This window comes from Mixophyes fleayi, chromosome 1 (assembly GCF_038048845.1).
Source record: "Mixophyes fleayi isolate aMixFle1 chromosome 1, aMixFle1.hap1, whole genome shotgun sequence".
Taxonomy (NCBI): domain Eukaryota; kingdom Metazoa; phylum Chordata; class Amphibia; order Anura; family Limnodynastidae; genus Mixophyes; species Mixophyes fleayi.
In genome coordinates, this window is record NC_134402.1 from 179,941,556 (window position 1) to 179,969,265 (window position 27,710).

General features: G+C 38.4%; 1 protein-coding gene across 3 annotated transcripts in view; it reads right to left on the minus strand.

Moving 5' to 3' along the window:
- Window positions 1–27,710, minus strand: part of SH2D4A (SH2 domain containing 4A) — a 113,492-nt gene that overhangs the window by 49,037 nt on the left and 36,745 nt on the right. For 2 of the 3 annotated variants that reach the window (XM_075204581.1, XM_075204579.1), the window contains exons 1-2: window positions 23,154–23,245; window positions 12,036–12,421 (exon numbers count right to left, since the gene is read on the minus strand). In XM_075204581.1, coding sequence (XP_075060682.1) covers window positions 12,036–12,216 — 181 coding nt within the window. In that variant the 5' untranslated portion in view covers window positions 12,217–12,421; window positions 23,154–23,245. Of the gene's footprint in view, window positions 1–12,035; window positions 12,422–23,153; window positions 23,246–27,710 lie in introns of those variants that run through there. The other variant, XM_075204580.1, reaches the window with a different exon arrangement.

Genomic DNA, 27,710 nt, shown 5'->3' on the forward strand with positions numbered 1-27,710 from the left:
ATGTGCCGTACTTAATGTCATGCTTTTCCATTACATTTCATAGACAAACATGGTACTATACATTCTTCTTTATACAATGTAATTACCAATGATAGTGTTATAAAAATAATATACAATTGGTTTTGTAATTAAATGAGCAGGTTGTTCCTTTTTGCCAATTTGCATAACATCCCCTAGAATCCGACTGTACAGTTATATGTGATATGTCATGTTATGATATGTTTATTGCATAACAATTATATTAACTTAAATATTATGCTTGCATCATTAAGAATATAGTTTTGATCTTGAGTGTGTGTATATTACTAGATACATATTCTAGCTTGAAATGTATATAGATAGATTTAAGGTTTAAGAGATGGCTGCCGTCCATGATTTGTTCCCATTTAGCAGTATTGCTGTGTGTGTCATCCCAATATGATCTACATCAGGGGGATAATTTTGTAAGGCCACAAATATGGTCAGCAGATCAATGCTATCTGCCTGTGTATGATCATCTGCCGAGTGTGTGATCCGTTATTTGGCTTCAGCATAAAATAGCCGGGCCTGTCCAATTTTTACACCTGCGTGTGTGGGGCCAATTCGGTGATGGATACTGTCACCATACGTTCTGACCGATTGGCTGATCACTGAATGTATGTATGGACAAAGTAAGTCAGAGCTACTATGTGGGAACAGGGCGGCCAAGAGGTATTCAGGGCCCGGTTATACCAACTTCACGGGGCCCCCCTTATAGTTGAGCATGGTAAAATAAAATTTCGCCGCTGCTGCAAAATTAGAAGTGTGTGTGGTCATACCATTGGGGGCATGGCTATGCATTGCATCATTGGGGCGTGGCTAGCAGGTGAAAAGCGCTAGGCCCTGAATTCGCCGGAGCGTGACATATGTCCAAGCACTCCTGACTTTCAGGACATCTAGCACCACAGTGTAGTATATAAAGAATGCAGTATGTACATAAAGAGTTCACAGTCTTGGTCTGGACTTTACATTGGGCAGAACAGTCATCAAAATTTGGGATTGTCCCACTAGAATCACAACATTTCACAGACTGTCCTGCTCTCTCCTGCCTGTTCTTGTCACTTTCACCACCTGTGGCTGCTGGTATCTTTAGCCCTCCTCTGGTTTGAACCATAAGGCAGCAGCAAAATTTGGTGGATTTAAGATGATTAAAAACCATCTATACATCTATAAATTGTGGACAAAAATCTGCTGAAATGCCATCCATTGGATAAAGCAGTAATAAACATCTTATGTAAAGACATTGACAACATCAAACATATTAACAAGCAAGCAAATCTTCCATAGACATGCTAATTACCATAATATTTTTACTTTTTGAACATTGAATGTTTCATTTAACCACAGAGAATATACTAAGAATTACTCGTTATACACAAGGTATAAATACAAAACAACCATTGTTTAGATGGTTCCGCATTTTGAGATCCTATCTGTATGAGCTATAAATACCTTAAAAAGCCACAAGGGAGTTAGTAGATCTTATTATGATGATATGCTAGTCAAGTCTTTTACTTAATTATGATATTTATATAAGCACGTGAGATCTGTAATGATGTGTGCCTACATGTGAGAAGAATGTGGTATGGGTGTGTACCTGTTTATGTGTAGTAATGCATTCTGTTGAGTTTTCACATGTACAGGTTCAATGACTGAATTATAAATAGTCTTTTAGAATATGGTTACTAATCATTGCATAACAGGCAATTAATGTCTAAGTGCATTTAACAGCACAATCTAAATCTAATTACATTGTTATCAGACAGAACATTAATTTCAGATCAACACGAAGTCCATTTTTGGACCTGATGGATTTAAAATGGCCGCTTTCTCCTAAGCAAGGCCACAGAAAGAATTATTTAAGCCCAGTGCGGCTGCTTCTTAGGATCTCCTCCTGGATAATTTGGGTGTGTGACCAGGTGGTCCAATCCCAGTCACTCTCATCCGCCTTCAATCCAGCTCTGATGGGGCTGTGGATAGGACCAGAGCCCTATCTGCCTCCATCTAATCACCACTCCCCCTGTTTCTTGGTAGCTAATCTTTTATAATGATTGTCTTCTTTAAGCACACAGCAGTACACTCTCCAGTCTCTCTACTCTTCTCATCTTTTCACTGACCTCTTCCCTTCAGTCGCATGTTGTCTGACTCTCTGCCCCTTTCTACACTTTTGATTACCTTTAAATCCCACTGTTGTAGGAGGTATGACTCTGTGGTCTATAATGAGACATAACTGAGCAAACTAGGTAGTCCCACTTCTTTTTAGTTTTATACAATAATACAATAATCATTGGTATTTACCACTTATCAATTTTTATCACCAACGTCAAACAGTTAATGTTGGTTGTTTGATCACTGATATTTTTTATTATGTAATTAAAAAAAAGTAGTGTTCTTTTTTGTGGGTGCAGTGGACTTTCAAAAAGGTGTATTATCGTAATGAGTGTCTTTGCTCTTTAATTTATGATTAAGGTCTGCTGACTTAAAGAAAAAAAATGCTAACCTATGACATAAGTTCATTTTGGAGTACTAAAAATCATTGTTGTTTTTGTATTATTTATATGAGCTGTCTACACTAAGAACTTTCATAAAGACTATGATATTTTGCTCCAACTGCAAGGACTGTTGTCCCACTCACTTTAGTGAGTGAGTGCCACAAGCATGTGCCACCGTTTTGTGTGGCAATGCAAGGGAGTTTTATGGGAAGAAAAGAGGGGAGGAGAGAGTAGGGAGGTTGGGGATGGCTCAGCACTGCCACACACGCTCCAGGAGATGTGGCACACCAAAATGTAAAACCAAAATCAGGACCCTCCAAGAAGAATAGCAGAGGACCAAACAGGGCCAGTTATAGACAAAATGGGGCCTTAGCAGAATTCACAGTAGAGCCTCCTACACAACAGCTCAGTGCAATTACACATGCTTCAATTACAGCACAATTGCCAACTACATTATGCAGACAACCCCTCTTTTTAGATATTATAGTTTATGCCCCCTCCTCCATTGCAGTAGGAGATGCATTTTTGCATTATAAAAGAATCAGCAACTTCTGTTGGAGATCACGCCTACAAATTCCCATTGGTGTCTTTTGGAGCCAGCTTTCCTTGACTGAACTAAAGGGTACCTTCATTTAATGGATAATTACATTAGTGCTTTATAGTTTGAATACCTTGCTTTCTTTCTTAAGTATTATAGTACTTTACTTTTCCATATAAACAAATGCTTCCACTGACTATTGAGGAGCTTAGAATGTAAAAAAAACAGGAAACTGAAATTAATATGCTTCACATAGCCATCTTTTTTGAAAGGTGGGGCCCTGTGTGACATCTATTGTTGAGCTCCCATTAAAGTTTAATTTTTTGAGTTGCGCCTTCCCCATAGTGAAGTTCCAGGAACTGAATGCTGAAGTATTTTTTTCCCATGGGTAACTCGTTTTCAGTAAAATGGGTACTGGCTTATTCATCTGGTTAAAACTGTTAACCAGCCATATATGTCTGCCAGATGGGGGTGTGACCCTGTGGACCAATAGGAGGCTACAAACTATCTGCTTGTAGCTTCCTATTGGTCTGCACAGTCACGCCCCCATGCGTGCGCAGTACTGACTTTTGGCAGTGTTGTACTACTACTCGAGCCCGCACTAAGGGTTACAAGATGTTCATTTGATTAAAAAAGAGCAGCAGGGAAATAAATGTGATGATCTTCCTATTTAAGGGCTTCTTCCTGCGGCACCTATACATACCTCTCATCATGTCTGCCCCCAGCAGCAGGACAGAGAGCGTAGTCATGTTGTAAAGGGGGTGTGGCCACATACATACCTCCCTTCCTCCAGCATTCCCACATGTGGGACAAACATGTCCCTGGCGGGACAGCAGGACAGATCCTTAAAAAATGCACTGTCCGGCTGAAATCAGGACAGTTGGGAAGTATGCCTATGCTACTCTTCAGAATCTGGCACTGGTGCTCCAAGATGTAGCTACTTTGTAGAAAATTAAAATCATGTTCAAATGGCTACTTTCACATTCATAGGAAAACACTTTTGATTAAATGCTTGTTTAACACATAAATTCTGTCTGCAAACAACGTATATAAAAAGGATTAAGGTATGCGCTTGATAGTTACTGACAAAAAGGCAACAGGCATATCATTTGAGTGCAGTTCAGTTTCAATAATACTATAATTACACATTTATAGTTCTAAATTAGAGTTGTTTAAGAACCAGTGAAGGTTGTTGGCTCTCAGACATCTCATCAAGGCAACTCTAAAGTATAAAATATACAGATGGCGTAGCCTTCATTATAGTGCTTAGCTCACTTGACTTATTAAGTAGCATATATTCGAGAAATTAGAGCTCATGTAAAGTTTGATGCAAACTGTGTTTTCAGCCCACAATACGCTTTTTTTTTACTTATGCCCAAAAAGCACCAGTTATGTTTGCGGCCATATGTAGATCTAGTGCTTATGGCCGCTTGCTGCCCCTTAAGATTGAAGAGGCAAAACGGAGAAGAAGGGGGCTTGTTGGAGCAAAAGCAACTTAGATGCACATTATTTGGCTTGCTGATTGACATATTATAGAAACACTGTTCTGGATATTCCTAAAGAGACCGTTACTGGCCCACTTGGATAATCATCTGTTATAAGAGTTAACAAGGCCCACATTCCACAACAGAAGAATGAAGCATAACAGGAATCAAGTTCTCAAACAATTAGTCACGAAGCATTACTCCCGTGACTCATGGCTAACAATTAACTTTTGTGCTTACTGGCAGTGACAAGGACAGGCTCATTTTATTTTTGCACAGCAAAATGATATGTAAAATAAAACCATCAAAAATACTGTAACTGTTAAACTTTTTAGAAAATGGCATCAAACGTAACAAAGCTATTTGCTTTCTGTATATGGTAAATATTAAAGTTGATCTAGGACATTCTCTACCCAAACTATAAATCTGTCCACACATTTTAAATTAACCTATCCCCTCCAATGCAAACTCCTTTTTTTTGCTTTACTCTCCTTAATGAATCAGGCCCTCTGTGAGGAGCACAGCTAAACAATATAATGCATACTTGCCCACTCTCCCGGATTCTCCAGGAGACTCCCGAATTCCTGGGAGAGCAGGCAATTCTCCTGTAACCTGCCCATAGGGAGCCTAAATAACGCTATTTGCGGTGAATTATGTAATTTGGCCCCTATGACAAAATATCGCTTTTGTCGCAGGGGAGGGGCCAAATGACACACGTCACAGCACCACCCCCACCATCTCCACCACACCTTCCGCCCATATCTCCCAGAGGGCAACAGTAGAAAGCAACTATGATATATTGACGAGGGGAATGCTAGGGATAGCTTGTTGAAAACAGTGATTCTTTTTAGTTTTAAATTGATTTGGACATGGTGCTTCAAAGTAGAAAAGCATTTTCCAAATCCCAAACATTTTGTGTAAATGCTTCCATAACAGTATACAGATGTCTTACACACCTCCCCCAAGTGCTCAAATCAAGGCTTTAAAAAAGTGTTTAGCAATAAAAAGAAAAATAACATGCAATATAATTGGTGTAGCTTCAGGAGGTTTTGAGAAAGTGGCCTTTAAAAAACTTGTGCCTCTTTCTAAATTACATCTAATCAAAGTGGCTTATTAAACACATTATAACCAAAGACTTTTCACTCCTTCATGAGCAAACACATTTGTCTGTTTTGGAGATGAGTCGGTTTCACCAAAAATAATTTTAGTCTATCTGAGCAAATGTAATATTGTTTTTTTTTCAGGACAGACGGACAGGAATTTCTTTTGATAGCATATTTAGAAGAGTGTCTTGGGTCTTCTAGGAAGAAATAGGCAAATTAGACAAATGAACACAAACTTGAATTCCTGATTCTCCCCAAGGTTACTTAATACAAACAATTGGTGTACTCCAGAAATGTTAGCCAACACTTAACTAACAAGTTCTCCAAAGTACAAGGGTCTCAAATATATGTGCTTTATAGAAGGTCTGCTGCCGTTATAGTGCCAAGAAAGAAAGGTATATATTTTATTTTCTACATAGGCATGCACAGCAAATTGAATTGATTTAATGAAAAAAATGATTTATTTTTTTTTATTAAATAAAGCATTTTTGTTTCATTTATAATTATTTTAAAATTCTTATTTTTTTAAAAAATTTTAACAATTTTTTAAAACAATTTTTTTTTCTATTCTTTATCCGTTTGCAATTTGCAATCACTAGATTGTTGCGGTACAGATACCGCTGCAATCCTTCTTAAATAGGTTTCCTGCATGGGGAAGCGATCGCAGGAGGCAGCCAGCAAAGGCAATTGCTGGTGATACTCAGCGATATCTATTGCCGGACAGCGATATCTATTGCCGGATTCAGGGCTTGGTAAATAGGGAGTCTACTCATTAACAATGTGGGACCTATTCATTTATTAGGGGTGTTATCAATGGAGATAAATCTTTTCTCTACCTCAAGCCCTCCCAGCCAGTGACAGCTTTCGCCGGGTCTGTCTGGAGAAAGCTTGACCGAGAAGCCAATTAAACAAGGACTTTTACTAAGTTAAATATATATATATATATATATATATATATATATATATATATATATATATATATATATATATATCATCCACACTCATTACTTACTCCAATACCCGGATATAGAACTTTTGTCACGGGACAAATTCAGACTCATTTAGAGGTGGACGCATTTGTTCTAACAAGTTCGATTTCTGGCCTCAACATTAAGTTGTGACTTTCCCGTGACATAAAGCAGGTCTGAAGTAACAGTCCATCTTTAAATAAGCTGGTATATATATATATATATATATATATATATATATATATATATATATATATATATATATATATATATATTATATATACACACATGGACATCCATCCCAACCCTGGCAGTGTTCATGGCTCTACTGAACCCATTACAATAGTGCACTGGAGACAGGTTTTTGAGGTAAGATTTGAGAATGCTCCAGCTACAAATACTCAATTCTTGACAGCAAATAATTATATAATTTCCAATAACTTAAAACAAAAAAAAGATGAAAGCTTTAGTTTGTTTACTACAAATTAAAAGATAAGCTCTATAAAATCATGATAATGCACAAGAAAAATCAAGGGAGATGTAATGGAAGTTAGGAAGGAAACTGTAACTGTCAGCATAAACAATGTTTTAAAAGGATATGCTATATCCTGTATACTACATTGTTACTACACATGTGTTCTTGTGTATAAGTGTCTCTGACAATAAGATACTGTTACATCACATTCACATGAGAGGTTAACATTTACCCTCTGTTTGAGCACCTAGTACTGAATGCTGCAGAATGCAGCTTACATCATTTTAAAAATGGATTCTTGAACTAAGAGCCACTCATATGTCTGTTGAGGGCAAGAAAAGGAGAGAGCATAGGTAGAAAGAATAGTCCAAGCTGCATCCATATTCCATACCCTTAGTTTCTTACACATATAATCTATAGTTTCACCTATTTATTAAGATATAGTGATAGGGTTGGTTTTCTGCCACCTCTTATCGCAGAGATAGAAAACCACTTACCACCATGATCAATAAAATGTCACCAAGGCAACTGCACAATATTCAGGTGCCTTGGCGATACTGGTCACGAGCGGTAAGGCTTTACTAGTCTCGGGGATATAGGTATGCATGCTGCCATTTTTTTTAAATAATAATAAAAATATAGTTAACAATTTAAAAAAAAATGTTTTCAAAGTATTAAAATAATAAAGCATTTATTCATAAATTGTTTTCTGTTACTGAATCTTGAGATGGTGATAACATAAGAAGGATTATGTTGATCCTTGTTAAATAGACCTGGTGAATCTTATCGCCCTCAGAGGTGGCATTACCCTCTTGATAGGTATTTTTGATGGAGATAGGGTTTTTTCTCCATTTGAATAGGCCCGTTAGAGAATGACTTTCTGTATTGTATTGAAGCTGAAGTATTCTTACCCACTTTTATGAGTTTCCTGCCTGGGAGATCAAAGTGGCAAGTGCAGGGAACATTGCAATGTGATTCCCATCATTACAGCCTGACCCCTGCTGCATGATCATGCAAATTGAATCATAGTGGCCCGTGCTCCACTCACTTCGCTCAGGAAGTGTGCAGGATAAGGGAAGGTGGCCTACTCTCCGGGGAGTCTCCCGGACATTCTGCCTAAGTAGGCAAGTATTATGCTCAACATGAAATCAGATTGGCTTTTGCATAATCGCAAATTGCACTATCCTCCAGAGCAATATGAACAGCACACACTTACATAGTCTGAAGCAGTAGCAATCACTCTCAGTCCAATGCTTTAGGTAATGTCAGCTGACACAAAGCTCAAACAATCACAAAGTTCACGCCTAAAACTATTTATCCCCTCTCATGACTTTTCATAATTTCTCCGAGCTTGAGCGCTGACCTACACAGTTTTTTCCAATGTCTGCACACATGTCTAATTTATTTTCTATGTTCCTTACTTATGTGCCAATTACAAAACTTTGTACACTGTTTCTGTGCTAAATTGGGAATGTGCTATCAGTATGCTGAAAATCCAGTGGTGAAGATTATCAAATTACTTTCTAAGCTATCTCAGATACACAACAGTATCTACTCTCCAAAGAGCATGAGTCAGTCAGCACTTATCCACCTGCATTACTAGTACAACCAGTTACATTTTTAAATAACTTTCATACTTCCTTTAAGCAATGAAACGGACTGGGTGAAAGTACTTTCACCAAACATTCTTAATCACCCAGTGATCCGTCTTCCTGGTACAGACCCAAGTCCCTCTGTCCCTGTCCCTTGTTTCTTCAACAAAATTTGATGTTTAATGCTTTTGAAAAGAGAGTCCCATATGGACGAAAGCACTTAAATACACTACATGGGGAAGTAAATGTTAACCTTACCTGCAGGAGCTAAATTGACACATCCCAGCCGACCAATGAGGAACGAGGGGGAGTGCCTGGAAATCTGTTTATATAAGTCCTAGCATGTCACATGCCCTTTCTCATTCACTGTGCGAAATGCCCTTTATGGACCACCCTGCTCCCATGCCGTGCAAGTTTTAACCTGGTTTTTCCCACGCCACAGGGCAGGCACAGTTGGTATGACATCACTGTGGGCAGCGGCTGATCGATACAGCGTTATCATCGCTGATTGAACGCAGGTGCAACCCCCTTCGAGGAAAGTGACTCATGGTCCTTTTTGGTGTGGATCCCTTGGCCCGCTTCTGAGGGTGGCCACTGTGTAGTCGGGTGGGGGCATAGTCACTCTGACGTCAGATTTAGCGCTGGCCAGGCAGTTAAGGATTTGTCCCGTTAAGTGGAGTAGGCCGTTAGCCATCCACACTTGGTTCCAAATATCAGTTTGAATTAGCTGCCTCACAGTTCACTTTCACCGCCACTTAGTCATTTAATTAATTAATAAACTGTGACCTTCTTTAGCCACTTTCATAAGTCTCAGTGTCGTTATTCTTTAGGCAAGTTAAATAAGTGGTATATGTTTTCAAAGGTTATGGTTAAGAGAGTGAAACACATCCAGGATATGCAGTTTTATGTTAAACTTCTTCTGTCAGTTCCCAAATATGTCTCTTTGTCTCATAGCTTAATAACAGCCTACATAATGTATATTATTAAATAGGTTGTTCACTTACAAATGTCTTTCATTTATTGCCTTATACATGCCATGAATGTCATGAATCTTTTATAAAAGCATTGCTTTACATCTGTGTTTTTCAGTCATATATTTATACCATCAGAGTTGTTTATTTTTGTTGCCACGGATGCAGCTCTACTGTGTGGTCTGTATTAGATGCACGTGTATCCATGTGCAGCTTTGTGCTATATCTATACGTAACAAAAAAAAGAAAAAACTAAATTAACAAATCTTTGACATGTGCAATCTAATAAGTGAGAGTTATCTATAGGCAGAAAACATATTTGAATGTTGTAGTGTTTTGCTGTGTCTACAGCATTTGGGTTGTGTGTGTTGAGTCTGGCGAGTTCTGTGTGCATAGAACTCGCCCCACTATCATTGCAAGTGAAACACGATTATGTTTGACATGTGGTATGTGATCAGCCCTTACACCTGCGGTCGGAGTGAACACAAGTATGTGAACATGCAGCATCTAAAATATACTGCTCCCTATCCCAGGGCTGCCACCAGAAATTGTGGGGCCCAGGAGCAATGTAACTGACAGGGCCCCCGTCCTTCACTTTCTCAACGCACACCCATTTTTAAATTATCCTCTTCCCAACATTTTTATCCCTCACATTCTCTCTAGTCAGCCCCCATCCCTGGTTCTATCTAACCCCTGCAGGAGTTTACTTACCTGTCTGATTCTTCCTGCTGGCTCCTTTTGACTCCTTTCCATTGACAGTGTCATTAATTCAATTACGTTAACTACACTGAAGGGAGTCTCTCTGCCTAGTCGCAGCTCTCTATCCTGGAGTGGGGCACCTTTCTGTTGGGAAGATGTGCACTTGGGGGGCTGGAACTGGAGCAAATGGTAGCAGCAGTGGGGCCTCCACATATTGGGTGTGAAGGGGGATGCACTGCATATAAGGGGATCCACTGCAGCATCCCTTAATTCAGAGTTGAGGCCTGCCCCACCCTACCCCTCACATCTGAGGAGCAACTGCTGCCCTTATTTCACTGTGAAGCCCCCCCTCCCCTAATACATTTGTTTGGACTCAGAGCTGGTGGGGCTCCATACTGTTTATGGGCTTTATACTGTTGTACTCCCTGATGGCGGTCCTGTCCTTACCGCAGGCACAAGCAGAAGTGGGTTTGCGGTCATTAGAACTAACAGGCTCCATCCCTATTCCTCTTTACATGATTTCACTAAAAACAATAAAATAAAGTCCAGAGAAAAACAATAGATGCTGAGAAATGCATCTTATATGCAGCATAAGCGAGAGATGTGCAGCTGGTCAATACGGCATAACAGGAACAAGTCCAGGAATAAGAATTCCTAGAGCCCGAAACATGGGACAATCCCTGGACTTGGTGACAGCTGGAAACTGTGTATGTTGTATATTATTATTATTTTACTCCATTTGTTTTCTAATTTACTACAGTTGAACTGTTAATCTGTAGCTGTATGTATTTTCCAAGTAATCCCATATCAAGTCAAAATTTCAGCGGGTAAATCCATCAAGTGCCTGTAGAGTTATGTTAGACTGGACCTATATTTTAAATTGAGAAACAGCTGAATATTTCTTCCCTAGAAAAAAGCAGAGTAGCTATTTTTTTTACATCCTTTGAACTATTTAGTTTCCTAAATATTTCCTTTATTCAGTTTCTGTCTTCCCGTTTGAGATAGTTGAAACAAACACTTCCACAAACAATTCGGATGTTTTTATATTTAGTGCTTGTTTTTCCTGCAAGTAAAATGTTTGGATTGGCGTACTGTACTGTTTTTTAAATGCAATTAATATTGTCTAAGTAGTGTAGGTGTAGAATAAATAGGGTGGAGGTTGTTCATTTCCTGTGCAGATGCTTTGTACAACATGTTGCAAGAATAAGTATAACCACCAACCATACAAATTCTTATCTACTGTCACATTTGGACCAACTTGTTGATTAATTGGAACATCAGGACTAGATTTATTTCAAATGTCAGTTGTCAGGCAGTATCAAAGGGCGTGATTCATTAACGATCTTAACTTAAGAAATTTCTTATTTCAGTCTCCTGGACAAAACCATGCTACAATGCAAGGGGTGCAAATTAGTATTCTGTTTTGCACATAAGTTAAATACTGACTGTTTTTTCATGTAGCACACAAATACTTGATAGCTTATTTGTACACTGAAATTTAAAGTTGATATTTGTGTGCTACATGAAAAAACAGGCAGTATTCAACTTATGTGCAAAACAGAACGCTCATTTGCACCCCTTGCATTGTAACATGGTTTTGTCCAGGAGACTGAAATAAGAAGTTTCTTAAGTTAAGATCCTTAATGAATCAAGCCCAAAGTGAGGATCTGTTGTACATGAAAACACAGAATTTACCTTTCTTTAGTTTGTGGTTCTTCTGTAGTTCTTCATTCTGTTCATATTTTGATTCCCTCTCTTTCCATCTTCTTACTTGTTCTTCTCTCATCTTAAAGAACAAGATCTGTTTTTGTTCTTCACTAAGTTCTGCCAGCAGTTCAGGGTCAATGTACATATCAGCTAATATCTGTTTAAGCATGGCTGCTGCTGCCGCTTATATAGATTGCTACAATACTTATATAGATTAAATACAAAACTTTGGATTTGGCTCCAAGATGTAACCTTTATAGCATTCCAACTGATTTCAGTATAAATAGTTATTTTCTGAGAGTTAGTGATTCAAAATGTAATCCATATATCCATGTGCCCGTGTCATTGTATATATCATATGACAATGAGTAAACCTGAAAAAGAAAAAAGAAAATGTCATAAGTTAATTAAAACCTGATTAATATTCAAAGACGCAAAATTGAATGGTTAATTTTCTCAATACTACCAAACCACGCCCCCCTACCAAAGAAAATAAATCGTTAGGATTCTGTCCTAATAAACCCACAATATACTGTCACTATTTGCTACTAGAGAGACATAATTAAACAGACGCTAGAAAAGAGCCGTCTTTGCAAGCATGTAATCTTTAAACCTGCTATTTCCAAATACTTTCATTCTGGATTGTGGGTTACCCAAACATAATTTCTGCTCATTACAGATAAATATATCACAGCAACATAATATTACCAAAGAGAATCTTATTGCTTTAACCAGAAATAAACTTATTTCTGCTGCCAGCTAGAGCACATAACATTATTCAAGACAGATCAAAAATACTACATAAACCGCTACCTGGCTCTCATTGTGATCTTGTTGAGATGCTGTAATACATGTATATCAAGTTATGTTTATTCGTGAAGTTTGCCAGCGGTTTATAGACAATGTATTATTAAGGCTGTTGAGCAAATTTCTTGATAAGATGTCATCCATATACCTCACTGTTAACCTCAAACGTTTAGGAGTCACAGTCACAAGTCACAGTCACAAGTGTCATGTCTGTGTCACTTGTCTTTAAGTGCTTGTAACTAATGATATGAATATTCAGCAGCGGATAGGAGTCAGACGGCCGGACATGACCAGAGCAGGGAGCCTGGTTCAGGTCCTCAGTCTTGCTCTGCAGGCAGGGAAGATGTGGTTGATTTGGGAGGATAATGAGATTTCCCCTGTAGAGGGAGCAAACCCAAGTTGGGCTTAAGCAGTCTGTCATAGGTGGGCTATGGAAGGAAGAGGAAGAGGGGTAGGTGAGCAAGTCACGTCCGGGATCATCGGTACAAATAAAGTATTATATGAAGAGGGCACGCCTGTTTCCGAACACGTAGAGGTAACCCAAGCAGGATCCAGAAGGGTTAGGATGTGGGAATTGTAACAATGTGTTAATTTTATGTTTGATATTATGTCATGTGACTGTTATTTTCTGTCAAAAACATAAGAGAAAAAAAAAGTAAAAAAATGTAAAAGATGAGAAAGAAAGAATATTTATTGTAAAGTAGAAAAGCAGAAACCAATAAGTGGATAAGAAGAGATGTATGAAATTATATGAATAAAGACTGGAAATGTTGTTGTTAATGCACTGGTGTGCATGTCAATTATTTTAAGTGCCACTTGGGGCGTATTCAATTGTCAGCGTTAACGCTGAAAAACGAGCGCTCAAAAATTATTACCGTTTATACGGTAATATTGCACGCGAAAAGAAATTCCGCGAGTAATTACCGTTTTAACGGTAAGATTTTTTGAGCGCTTGTTTGTTAGCGTTAAGGCTAACAATTGAATACGCCCCTTAATGTAGCATTTGGTAGCAGCACTAGGCTGCAGGTGAATAGTAAATAATTTTTTGGTAGGATAGGGGGATATTCGCCAGGGACTCAAGAGCAGCCTCAGCATAGTAAATATATGCAATACAACATTATGTATTGCTGATTATGCTGAAATGGCTATGGGGATAGATTTAGCGCTTAGTTCTTATAGGAGCACATTTATATTAATTTATGGTAGTATTTTAGCACATTAAATACCCAAAAGACAGCATAAGATGGCTTTTATAGACGGTGTTATAGATATGATGGTTATCAGAAAGTAGAACACATTTATAGCTTTTTACCCCCCAGAAGGAAGTAGTGTCAATAAAGAACATGCTGAAAATTTCACCATGGCAAGAATAACTCTTACCGTACATCGAAAAAGTACAAAGTTACCCAACAAGTAAACATGGAAAGGTTAAGAGACTGTAGAGTCCAAGTTAACAAAAGCAGCTTGTTCTCAAATAGTGACATCATTCTCTGTGACCTTTCTGTGATTTATTTATTTACTCCATTCAAGTTAGTAGTGTTTAGGCCTATATTAAATACTGTAGAAATTTAGATGTAGTAATATTTCAAACACAGTGTTCTGACTATGGGGCTGCTGTATCAAAGGGGTGAAAAGCCCTAAAGCAGATGAAAGCTGGTGTTTTTGTTGTTTTAAATGAATATTTTTTTTCCAGCCCAGATTTGAATGTTTTGTCCCGGGACAGCCCCTGTCCCGATGCTTGATTCCCAAATGTTGGGAGGTATGAAATAATGAAAACAACATTTTTTTGCTGTGATAAGTGGCAATAAAAAAAGCACCTAATGTACTGATCACATTTCTCACAGGTATAATCCATCCAAATTACATTTTTTCTATCTAGGGAATACACATTGGGAATATGAATAATGCAAATAATGTATATTAACTCATGCTTAAGCATTAAAACTGAATATTACTTTTATTTTGTAATGTAACTGCAATTAAATAGGATGTAGATTGCATTATTTATATAGGAAAGGTCAGGCTATTTATTATATTGCTTTAAAAATAGACTTGTTAAAAAAAATGCATGGTGTAGCATGGTCCATTTTTGTAGGGAGTGGTAATTACAGCTTCAAAACCCGACTTATAAACACCCAGTCATCAATGTTCTAAATCGAGAGGGACATGACTACGTCTGTGTACTGTGGACATGAGACATGAGCAATTACATGGTATGGGCAGCACTAGTCAAAATGCAACATCCCAAAAGGATAAGGTTGATTTCTTATCTTGCTCATCTCAGTAATAACAAAATCAGTAATTTCCGCAATTAAAAAAAAATATATATATTTTGCTGGGTCAGATGAGCGGTACTTGCTGTCATGGAGATACTGGTCCTCTCTTTGCAGATGTGTAACTCACCGCCACCAGAGGTTATTGCCAAAACTAGCACTGGTATTGCCGGTGATAGCTGTTTAATATATCAGGTGAAACATCAGAAACGCCTTCACCAGCTCTTTGCTGTTTGATAAATCAGCCCTGTGTTTTGATAATGTTCCTTGATGAATAAAATAAGAACACTACCATGCCTCAGACAAGATTAGTTCCAAAAGTATTGTTTTGTATTTGTTGTCAAGATAACTTGGTCACTAGGGGCCATTTAATTTTGTGAATTAAATTTTTAGTGAAAGCAATGTAACTGTTCAGTTCCACATTAATAAATGTACTGAGAATTAATGTACACAACTCAATGTACAAATATGCAGAGAAATATAGATTTCCACATTTTTTCAGGATAATGTACAACCCATATATTTTACATGAACTAAAACTAAAAATATACCCTTACAATTATGTATAGGGTATATTTTACCTACAAAGTCAAACATTTTCTTTGGTTAATTTCTGCTAGTGTGAGTAAAGAGTACCCTAGACATAGCTCTATGCTATTTCTCTCTGCATGCTAAGATAACAATGTAGGGGGTTGTAAATGAATTAAGCCATATTCTTGTGCTCTCACATGCAAAATGTGGCCAAGTGATACCCTCACTGTAATTACAGCTTTTTTTTAACAACACTGCTACCGCTATTGTCCTGCATATTGTATTTATTGTAAAATATTCTCTGTTCTGGTTTCAGTGTCAGATTATTAAATAATAATTACACCCATTGGTCTTAGTAGGCCGTTATACAGTGGCAGTGCCACACTGCCACTTCTCCTGCTGCTTTGATTGTAAAACTTTCATATTCCAGTCACTTCCATCTTCCATACAGACACTTCTAAACTTCCAGTCCGACCACTGATAATGCCCTAAAAATGTACTGGGTGGAATTAGGTAAAAAATAAATGTGAAACTAGAACAGTTTACTTTTCTGTGCTCCCCTAACAAATGGGAAGTTCACAAGGAGGGTCTTCGTAAACCCTGCCATCTGAAAAACGTCCACCCTAAGAGGCACTAGGAGTGCATTACTGGAGGGCAGGCAAGTAAGATTTTCTGAATTCCCTTATCATACTGCATTACATCCAAAAATATATTTTCGTTTGGGTGGAATTAGCTTTTAATATGTCTTCAAAGAACATAACTCCTTTTTATACCTATGTTTTATAGTCCGCTATACTCACACTGTTGTTTATACTAGAGATTCAGCTCATATTTCCTATTACTATGTAAAGACTCAGATCTCAGGAAAAACAAAGAAATTCCAAATTCCCATTGAGTTAGACAATCACACTTATCCAAATTCCAGACATTCCAAGACAATACATGTGGATATAAAACAGACTTGTGAGTATTTTGCTATAAAACAGATAAGTGACACTGCAACACAATAATGCAAAAGGTAGAACATAGTTGTCTTCCTCTTGTGAGTAAATTTACTAATTAGTATATTTACTACTTCCTTCCCTTACATGTGACAATTTAGTAGGAATCATCCAGTGTGAGGCACAGATTAAGAGAATATATATATATATATATATATATATATATATATATATATATATATATATATAGTCGTATCTGTGTGACTACTCCTCAGTGTGAATTTGGATGAAATTGCTCGAACACACCCCTACTGCACATTATCACGTTTAACATCCCTTCCCTTCCCTGTCACACCTCTTCAGACATAAGGACTCGCAAGTGCCAAGAAGTGGCAGATCTACTCTAAATAGCCAAAGTTGTGTAAATTCGCTGTGCACAAAAATACACTACGCAAATGGGTGTACGTCTTGCTCTGGATCAGGCCCTGTGTGCCTAGTTTTAATGGCTTTAATCAGCAAGTGATTTAGGAAATCACAGATTGATGTAAACTTTGTTCAAGTATAAAATTGTGTTATCTCGAGTCTAGAGAATATTATATCCTAATGTTAAATTATCTAATGTAATATCTCAGACATTGTAGTGCCACTAGCAGCAATGTAAAAGGGTGCTAACCCTCCAAATTGATTTATGTGCAGGCTGCATGAAGCAGCCTGGATTGGTTAAAGGAGCAGGAGGCTGGATTACCTCCTGCCAGGGTATGTGTGTAGAACTTTATATAAAGAGCTATGTTTTACCATATAGTATCATTCCATCTGTAACATCTGAATGAACACTAGTATCACTAACTGGTGTGGAAAAGTCCTTGTCAGGATTCTTGAGCAATAAACCATCAATGCTTGAAAATTCTGCCTAAGACTATTACCTGCTGTATCCTGTGAACAACAGATAGAAGCTTACACTCTAACCCAGCAACTTTGTGTCAATGCTCTGCCCGCTATCCAGCTGTCCTGGTCAATAGTAAGCGGTCAAGAGGTACCAACCAGCGCACAGCAAAGAAGCACTGCAGCATCTATACCAGCTACCCCACAAGTAAGCGGTCCTAGGCGCCGCAAAGGAGCATAGTGGTGGCAGCAAGTTTCTCCTACAATTATTGCGCAATTGGAATTTGCAGTGGGCGAGTGTTTGGTGGCAAGGTGACACCAGTAGCAGTGGTCAATAAGAGGCGATTACTGATGGTGAGAAAGAAACTATGAAGAAAGAAAATCCCTCCATTCCTTCTTCCTCCTTTGCCCCTACAAACCGGGTGGCCCATTCGTTCACAACACCCCTTTCAAATTTGTGTATTTGGCTATTTCAGCCACACCCATAACAGGTGCATAAAATCAAGCATACAGCCATACAATCTCTGTAGACAAACATTAGCCGTAGAATGTAACGTACTCGAGCTCAGTGACTGTCAACGTGGCACTGTCAAAGGATGCCCTCAAGACAGTTTGTACATTTTTTTGCCCTCCTAGTGCAGTCAACTGTAAGTGCTGTTATTGTGAAGTGAAATTGTCTAGGAGCAACAACAGCTCAGCCGCAAAGCAGTTGGTCACACAAGTTCATAGCTCAGGAGAGCGGAAGTTCATAACTAGTAAAGATTGTCTGTCCTTGGCTGTAACACTCAGTATCGAGGTCAAAACGGCCTCTGGAATTAACATTAGCACAAAAACTGTTCATTGGGAGCTTCATGGATTGGGTTGCCATGGCGGAGTAGCGGCAAACAAGCTGTGCAGGGTTAAGCATGTTATAAACATAATGTTAGTGTGCTACATTTCCCTCCTTTGAAGTATAAGATGTCCATTATGTTCATTTTTCTACTATTATGCTTGTGATGCTTCATGGAAAATAATTGGTTCAAATTTGAAAATGTCCTTGATGTTGACCTCTTTGACACTGTCCTAAGCCTAGTTGTTTTCATTTGAGTGTTATTCTCTTGTGGTAACTCCTGTTTGAGCAGCATTGCTGGGTACATCTTTCTCTGTGATTCGGAGATGAATCTGCTTTCCCCTCATCTGTTTGCTAGTTGGCATTCTGAGATTCTGTTCTGCATCTAACCCTTGGGTTGAGTACCGACATTGATTTGGCAATTTTCTTGAAATACTTTGTGTCTCATATAACATATGTATTGCAATGGGACACTCTCTGGAAACAAATTCGCTGGTATCATGGGTAACCTTCTACCCATTTGCATCTGAGCAGGTATAAGCATTTTATTGGTGTTCCTGTAGTTTCAGAAACCCTAGTTATAGATCAGTTCACCATTATTTGTAAGAGTGTTCTTAACAATGATTACATATTTTTCACCAAACCATTTAATTGCAGGAAGTATGGACTAGAGGTTTAATTACCAATTTTATTGCAAAGTAACAGCACCCTTTTATATATAGAGCAAACGTCTGTAATCTGTCAAAAACATATGTCTTCTGAGTATTGCAATGAGATGTAATATCAATGTGGCTGGTGTAAATGTGTTTACTTTGGCAATCCCAAAATATCTGTGAGCGGCATCAATGTTTTCTCTTGTTTATCCTTACACTTGTTTCATCAATCTTTATGTCTGGCCAGAACATTGCATCACTTGCTCATATCTTGGTCACCACTTCTCCCATACAATCACAATGCATTTTGTATGAAAATTGTAATGTGCAGACGCTGAGAAATTATATCCCTAACCATTTGCATCTGACAACAATTTCCATAGATGCCAATAGTCCTTGTTTATTGAATGCACTTTCTCTTGCATTACAAACCGTTCCCTTAGTGCAGCTTTCTATGTGTCACTGGATAGTGTGCTATAATGGTGTTCCTTGGGTTCATCCTTTCTGGGTGGTAACACTCTGGGTAATGGATCTATGAGACATCATTGTCTTGTTTGTATTGCATTTTAGTAATCTCAACATGGAGCCGACGTCCATATATATGGTATATGTTCCAGCGGCTTCTCTTGTTTCAACCACTGTTCCGTGACCGTAAATGTAATAAATTAATTTCTCACATTCCATACTATAGCCAACATTTCTTTCTCAATCTGTGCATAACTATTCTGTGTTGCTGTCATGGCACGTGATGCTTAGGTCACTGGCTTTCCTTCTTCAGTGAGCACCACCCATAGACCTGTTTGTGATGCATGCATTTGACTCACACAATCTTTTTTCATAGCAACAAAACTTAAAATTGTTCCTGTTTGCTTGGTTATGAGTTCTTTGAAAGCTTCAAAAGCTTAGAATCCCATATCTGTTCGGTGTTCTTTTTGAGCAGATTTGGAGATCCACCATGTCAGGGGTTTTGGGTTGGACAAATCCATTAAAAAATTTTGCCAAATAGTTGAACATCTCGAACTCTTTTTGGTTTAGTCTTGCAGGTATATCCATAACTGATTCTATTTCCTTTGTATATGGATTTATATCCTCAGAAATTATTATGTGCCAAACTATGGCCCCTATTGCTTAGTGATGATAACACAGATTTTTGATGGCTGCTTAACTCTGCAATATTAAAACCTATTATGGCCACTATTTAAAACTAGCATTTCGCCCGATTAGCTATGTGATACTCAGTTCCCTGATTACACTGGCTGACAGTGGTAAGAGGACTCTTACTGATTTGCGATCTAGGCTTTAGTGCCTCTTAACATGCATGATCCGGACTTGGGCTTCCAGCTCCACCTTTGTCACACGTAAAAATAAATAATTAAATTACATTTTTCAAAATATTTAAAATGCTTTAAGTAAATAAAGCAATTTCTTGATGTATAGACCCTGCTATAGCCCCAGTTAAGAGGACTGCGTCTTAACTGTAAGGTCTAAAACGGATGGGGCTTCTGTGCCATACAGCTTCAGTTTATTTGTCTTTCTGTGTTCTTCTGTAGACCTCAGTAAACAGTTGCCTATTACTTTGAGTCTTTTGTGCTGTCTTTTGTTGCTGGAAAACTTTCATTGTAATGTTTGTGTCCACAATTTTTCCAGTATGTGCTGTCTGCTTTGTGTTCTTTCATGATCATCGTTTATTTATATAGCACAACAGATGAGGTAGCGCAGAACAATCATGATACAGATATGATATACATGAATACAATAAACATAATAATGGATACATGACTAATTATCATTAATAATAACACATACGTGGATAGTCTTGAGCTAACAATTACAGTTAGCATAGTTACAGGTAAGAATTCCATGCGTGTGAGTAAGCAAACAAATTCATCATAAGACATGAAAACAGGGACATATATGAAACATAGGGTAGAGAGGTCCCTGTCCGCGAGCGTTTGTCTTGCTCCCATATATTTGTCTCTCCTTGGCTTACTCTCTACAATAGCACATACTTGCCAACTTTCTGTTGATGGCGTATGGTAGACCCTGGACAGTGGTTGTGGTGGAAGGGGGTGGGACGCGGAAAATTGCGTCATTTTGGCCCCACCCCGGTGACAAAATCATCATTTTATGCGGAGGCGGGGCCAAAATTATGCGATTCACCACAAATTGCGAAATTTAGGCTCACTACGAGCAGGATGTGGGAGAATTGCCAGCTCTCCCTGGAGTTCAGGAGACCTACCTGGAATTCGGGAGTCTCCCGGACATTCCAGGAATGTTGGCAAGTATGCAATAGCATATACTTTTTATGCTGAGGCTCCCAGCACTTTTATATTGTCTTTTGATGTTTCAAAGGTTCTAACAATTTGTAATGTCTCCAGAAGCTTGAGATCTTTTTCTAGGAGCAGTTATTCCTACAACACCTTGTGCTTAGTCCCCATTAATATGCAACCTATGATCATGTTGTCTGTGTCTTTGAAAATGTAGCCAGTTTTAGCTGAGTTAGCCACTCCTCTATTGACTCATCTAGTTACTGATGTCTTCCATAAAACACGTGTATCATGCAGTGTTTGCATGGATTGCAATTGTTGCATATGTGTCTGGTCTCCTTGTTGCAGACAGCTCTCTGCTACTACGCCATGGGGTATATTTACTAAACTGCAGGTTTGAAAAAGTGGAGATTTTGCCTATAGCAACCAATCAGACTATAGCTGTCATTTTGTAGAATGCACTAAATAAATAATAACTAGAATCTGATTGGTTGCTATAGACAACATCCCAATTTTTTTAAACCAGCAGTATAGTAAATATACCCCCATGTGTATGTATGTCACACCCTTTTTGTCTTAAGCAAAAAAACATGCTTGCTGCCTTTTGATTTTTCAGGGCGTCTGCTTTAGGAATGGTAAATAACCAGCTGCACTACTTCCTTTCATCTTTCCTAGTTCTCTGAAATGTTCTAGGAACAGTGGAGCAATGTGTTTACCATTTGCTTACATACTTTCCTGTGATATTGCGAGTGCTTCTTTGACATACATCCATAACAGAGCCTCCACTGGCAAACAAAATGGCTCCGCAAATGTACTAAACCAAACTAAGTGTACGTCCACAAAATAAAAATTCTGCATTTAAGGTGCGTTTCTAACACAATTTAACACATGTAAACAGTTATGTAAAAATAAAACAACAACATTGTACCAAATGAGACAGTACACAGTTGTGTGTTTTTGACATCTGTTTAGCATGTGTTGCAGTGTAGTACGATTTCTTTAACCCTTTTTGCTCCCTATCAATGCACCTGGCATGCATCAGTGCAGCTGAAAAATCACATTAATCTCAGTGGAAGCTCACTGTAAACTAGCATTTACATATGCGTTTCCACAAGCAACAAGATGACAACTTCCTATTATGTCACAGACACAAATGCAGGTTGAACAAATTTGTAACCACATTTAAAAGTTTATCAATTGTATATTAAACCCACGCATAAATGCAATGTGGCTTATATGCATTATTATGGCTGTTTTAACATGCACTAAATAATATACTGCAAATACCAGTGTGTATTTAGTCTTATGGAGCCCTAGATCATTAAATAGCGTTTTCAGTCTGCAAAAGTTAGCAACAAAACATAATGATAATGAGATGCATTCAAATATATTACAGGTATACTTCTGGCTAACCTTTAGCTGACACATACAGAATCAAACATGTCCTGTGTTGGCAAAGGTTCAAAACTAGATTTTAAATGAATGGGTGAGGTTACCTTTCCCTTATATACCGGTATGCTAATCTGCTCATATTAACAACTAGGAAGCCACAAACGTTAAAATATATATATATATATATATATATATATATATATATATATATATATATATATATATATATATATAGAATATCCTTAAAAAGCTGATTGCAACAAAATGTGTTTCATAAAATACCATGCACATAAACAGAACTTTTTCTTTCCCACAAAAGAATCAAAACAACTCAACAGCACACATGCCTACAGGTAGATTGCACACAAGTGCGATTCTCAGCAAAGAGTTGTCAAAATATTATTCACCTGATCACTTAACCGTGATCATTTCTGAGAACAACAATAGTTTTAACAAGCAAAATAGTTAATGCATGTGTTTAAATAACTGGCGAAAACACAGAGGACAAAGATAATCAAACACTTTACTTACCCAAAATTGTACAACCTTGTTAGTGGAAATTCTGTAACAGTAACAATTCAATCCCTGCACTGAAGGAAGTACACATGAATCGTGTCATTAGATTTGCAGGGCTGGACAGAGTTCTGCTATATTTACATATCTCCTCCTTAAAATCAGCCTACTGCCAAGTAACAATAGCGTAGGTTTGTTACGTATTGATTAATCTTAGTCATAAGCGCCATCTGCTGTATGAGTTTAGAATTACATTGGTATTGTATAGCTACTATAGCGCTCTGTACACATCTATAGCTCAGTATTGTAGTACAAGCCGAAGCTATCGTCTGAAAATTATATACTATGGAATATAGTATATATATATATATATATATATATATATATATATATATATATATATATTTAAAATTAATATATAATTTATTTATATACAATTTTATTTAATGAGGTGCAAGGAGTATATTACAAATCTTTGTTATATTTGTCGAACTACATTTTACTAACCAAATTTCTATAATTCCCTATATACAGTATGTCTTGAAAATGATTTTATATATATATTTTATATTTCAAAATTAATCTAGAACAGAACCAGTTGCGAACGGCCCCATATACAATCCACTATAAGCTCTATATCAAGCAGCAACAATAGACCCCATATTATAACACCAAAATACCCTATATATATTATAGCCACAACAGTCATCATATTATATTGCCATACCTGACTCTGCATTAAGGATGGTATTATCCGGTCTGCTGCCTAAGGAGCAGTGTGAAATGGCAGCATTAGTAATGTGCCCAGCATAAGTGTATGTTGCACATTTAAATAGTTGTGCGCCCAATTTTTTTTTAAAAAAAAAAAGGAACATTCATCCATCAATCCTTAATTAATCTTCCATCATTCATCATTAACCCTTCATCCTCCATCAGGAGCTGGGATGTGGGGAATGGTGTTTGCTCGTTTTTCAAAAACAAGTATTTATTGTTTTTTCGGCCTATACCACAAGATTAAAACGTATTATTTGTATGCCTTTTTCCTCTGTGGTATATGCATACCAGGGGCTGGCTGGGCTGGGGGCATCTGTTCCCCGGGCCACTCCCATAGCGGGATGGGTCACTTGCATTTTTTTTTCTTTGAAATGTTCCTAATAAGCTCCTGAGTCTACACTGACCCGCTGGGCTAAAATTTGCCAGCCCTCCCCTGATGCATACAGTACAGAATCATGCCTCTACACAGGCATAAAAATCATTAGAGGTGCACTGTGCAAAAGTGTAAATGTCACCAGGGCCGCCTTCAGAAATCATGGGGGCCCATGGGCCCCCCCTGCCACACGCCCCCCCCCCCCCATGAACAGCAGCGCAACGCATACTTACCTGCGGGCCCACTGTCTTGCAGTCCGCTGGTCTCCGCTACTCTGTCTTCAGCCTGGCTGTCACCGTGACAGCCAGGCACCAGAATGCGATCGCAGGGGTGGAGGAATAATTCCCACTGCGATCATGTGATCTGTCACAGGCAGAGCACATGATTGGCCATCTATTTTCCAGTGGTAGTGAATTGGAGCAAAATTTTCACTATCAAGCAAAAAGATAGTGAAACTGCAATGAATTATTTTGCTAGAGCTCTGACACAATGACACAGTTCACTGCGATATCTGACATAAAGGAGGATGCACATCACAGGGAGGGGGCTGTTATGGTATTAATGGATGGTCTCAGAGAAAGTCTAATGACCAGGGTACAAACTTCATTACCTAATTGGAGAGGCACCACGCTAGATGCTCTTAGAGAGTCTGCTGTCGAGCGTGACAAAAATATCTTTAGAAGGAAAGAAGTGCAGAGTGATAGATTAATGATGGTGAGTATCCAGGCTTTAGAGGAACGGCACACGACCACAAGCTTACAGCACACACATACAGAAGGTTATGAAGATTCACAAAGGCCACCCGCACATGCCATAGTAGCAAATGCTCTGTGGGAAAGTGATAGTCAGCGCTAAGGATCAGGTCATACCTGTATTCTACAGCCAGTTAGGTTAACTGAGAACCTTAGGGAAGAACCTACTATGACAGTTGATATAGCTGGTACGAAACAAACCTTTCCTGTAGATACAGAGGCGGCCAGGTCAGTGATAACTTCTCCTTTAAATCTACAGGTCACAAACAAATCTGTTCCAGCAATGGGAGTAACAGGAAGAGTGATACATTATCCTTTAACTAAACCCGCAGCGGTTACTATCGGGCCTTTGCACACCAAGAATTAATTTCTCTTGGCTGCAACGGCTCCTACTAACTTACTGGGCAGGGATTTGTTGTGCAAAATGGGATGTGTCATTTACTGTCCCTCTGATGGTGTATTCCTAGACACACCACGGAAGGTTGCACACGAGGTACAGGACATATTAAACACCCCACAAAGGTTAATGTTCTATTCTAGAACAAAGTCCATCTCAGGTAAGGGAAATGTTATCACAAATACAGGGTTCCCTATGGACCAAAGATGAACATGACACTGGATTGATGGCAAATGTAGCTCTTGCAATGGTTGATCTGAAGAGTGGTAGGATAGATCCAAAAATCCCACAATACCGATTAAAACTGGAGGTGGAATTAGGGGTATATCCTGTTATTGAGAGGCTGTTGCAACAAGGGATCTTAATTCGTACATCCAGCACAGCCAATAGTCCCATTTTCCCTGTGAAGAAGAGTGGGGGGAGGGGCTATAGATTAGTCCAGGACTTAAGGGGAATTAACAAAGTTGTTGAGAGCCAATTCCCCGTAGTGCCCATTCCAGCTGTCATCCTCATGCAGATTCCACCGTCTGCCAGTCATTTCACTGTCATTGATCTTTGTTGTGCCTTTTTCTCGGTCCCTCTTCATCCTGAATGCCAATATCTCTTTGCATTCTCCTACAGGGGGGTGCAATATACATGAACTAGATTACCCCAAGTCTTCATTGACAACCCTAGTATTTTCCCCCAAGCCTTACATGATTGCTTACAATCCTTCCAACCAAGCAATGGGTCCTTTCTAATTCAATATGTGGACGATTTGTTGTTGTGCTCTGATTCGTTTATGTCATGTTTACATGATACTAAATTGTTGTTGCTTCATCTCTCACAAACAGGTCACAAGGTTGCAAAGGACAAGTTACAGCCATAGACTTCTGGATCATAGAGGAATATTCTCTCTCAATCCTCTTGTCATATGGAGTGCATTAACATACAAAACAAAAAGAACAACACATGGCATAATAACATAAAACACCAGAAAAAATGTACACCACCACTATGGGGCAAATACTGATTTTTCAAAAGTCAGTGATGAAGACAACTTCCAATACAGCACCCGTGATGTTTCCTTTGATTTCGTTCCCCTTAGGGTATATGCTTACATTCAGGGAATTCAAAATACGCCTGTAAGATAACTCTGTTTCCTTAGGGGGTCTCAGCATGTGCACCTTCTTACTCCACTCCATTAAAGTAGTCATGCAAAAACAAAGCCACAAAGCAACCACAATGGTGCATTACCTCAATACAATTTATTCCTGATAAAAACATTCATAAAATATGGACATCAGAATCATTAAAAATGGCCCCGTACCAAATGTCCATCTGAAAAGTGCCTGTATACAATCAAAACTGCTGCAGCTCAAATCAAATGTAAACAACACTTTCACCTGCGCACTCGATAATCGGGTCACTGGCCAACGTGTTTCAACCCAAGATCCCGGGTCTTTCTCAAGGCATCATTTTCCAGATAAAAAGTCCAGGCTTAAATAGTCCGTATTCCTCTTCTAATAACATGAAAACAATAACAGCTGTATCGTGGCACAAGTTCCTGGTCATATCTGCCCTTAACTCAGACAAGGTCTGGTTCGAAATAACTTTGTTAACCACGGACATCCAGACATAGGGGAATGTGCAATATCACATATGCATAGAATGAAAGAAAGAACAAATGGTAATAAAAAACAAGTGGTAATAAAAAACAATCGCATACATCCTATTGGCGCACTTTACAGAAAACATAATATGACAGTAATGTACAACTTGTTGAACAATGATGAATAACGATCCAAAGATCATACCAAAATACATACACCATATAGTAGGAATATGTAACACAATGAACATATGTAGATCTGCAGTGGACAATGAAAACCGATGTAATTGAAGAATGGTCAAATAATCAATTACATCTACCACAATGGACGTCTCTATAGCCCGTGTTATATGAATGGCCCCCTAGTGGATACAAACTTAGCTACATGGTCTGTGAATGAATAGACAGGACCTGTGTCTATACAAGTCGGTGCAAAATGCAACTATCCGGCATAAACAACATAAAGTTTATCAGTGTATATGTGGTAAATAATAAAATGGAACATAGTATATGGAACAAATGGACTCATAGGAACCATTTTATTTCAAACTCCGCATTCAAACCCGTAGGTATTAAAGCTTGTAAGTTAAAGATCCAGCGCATCTCTGCCCTGGCTAGATTGCCAGCCAGAACCCTAATTTTCCATGTTGTTTCTATTGTCTGTATACCGCAGAATTGTTCTATATAG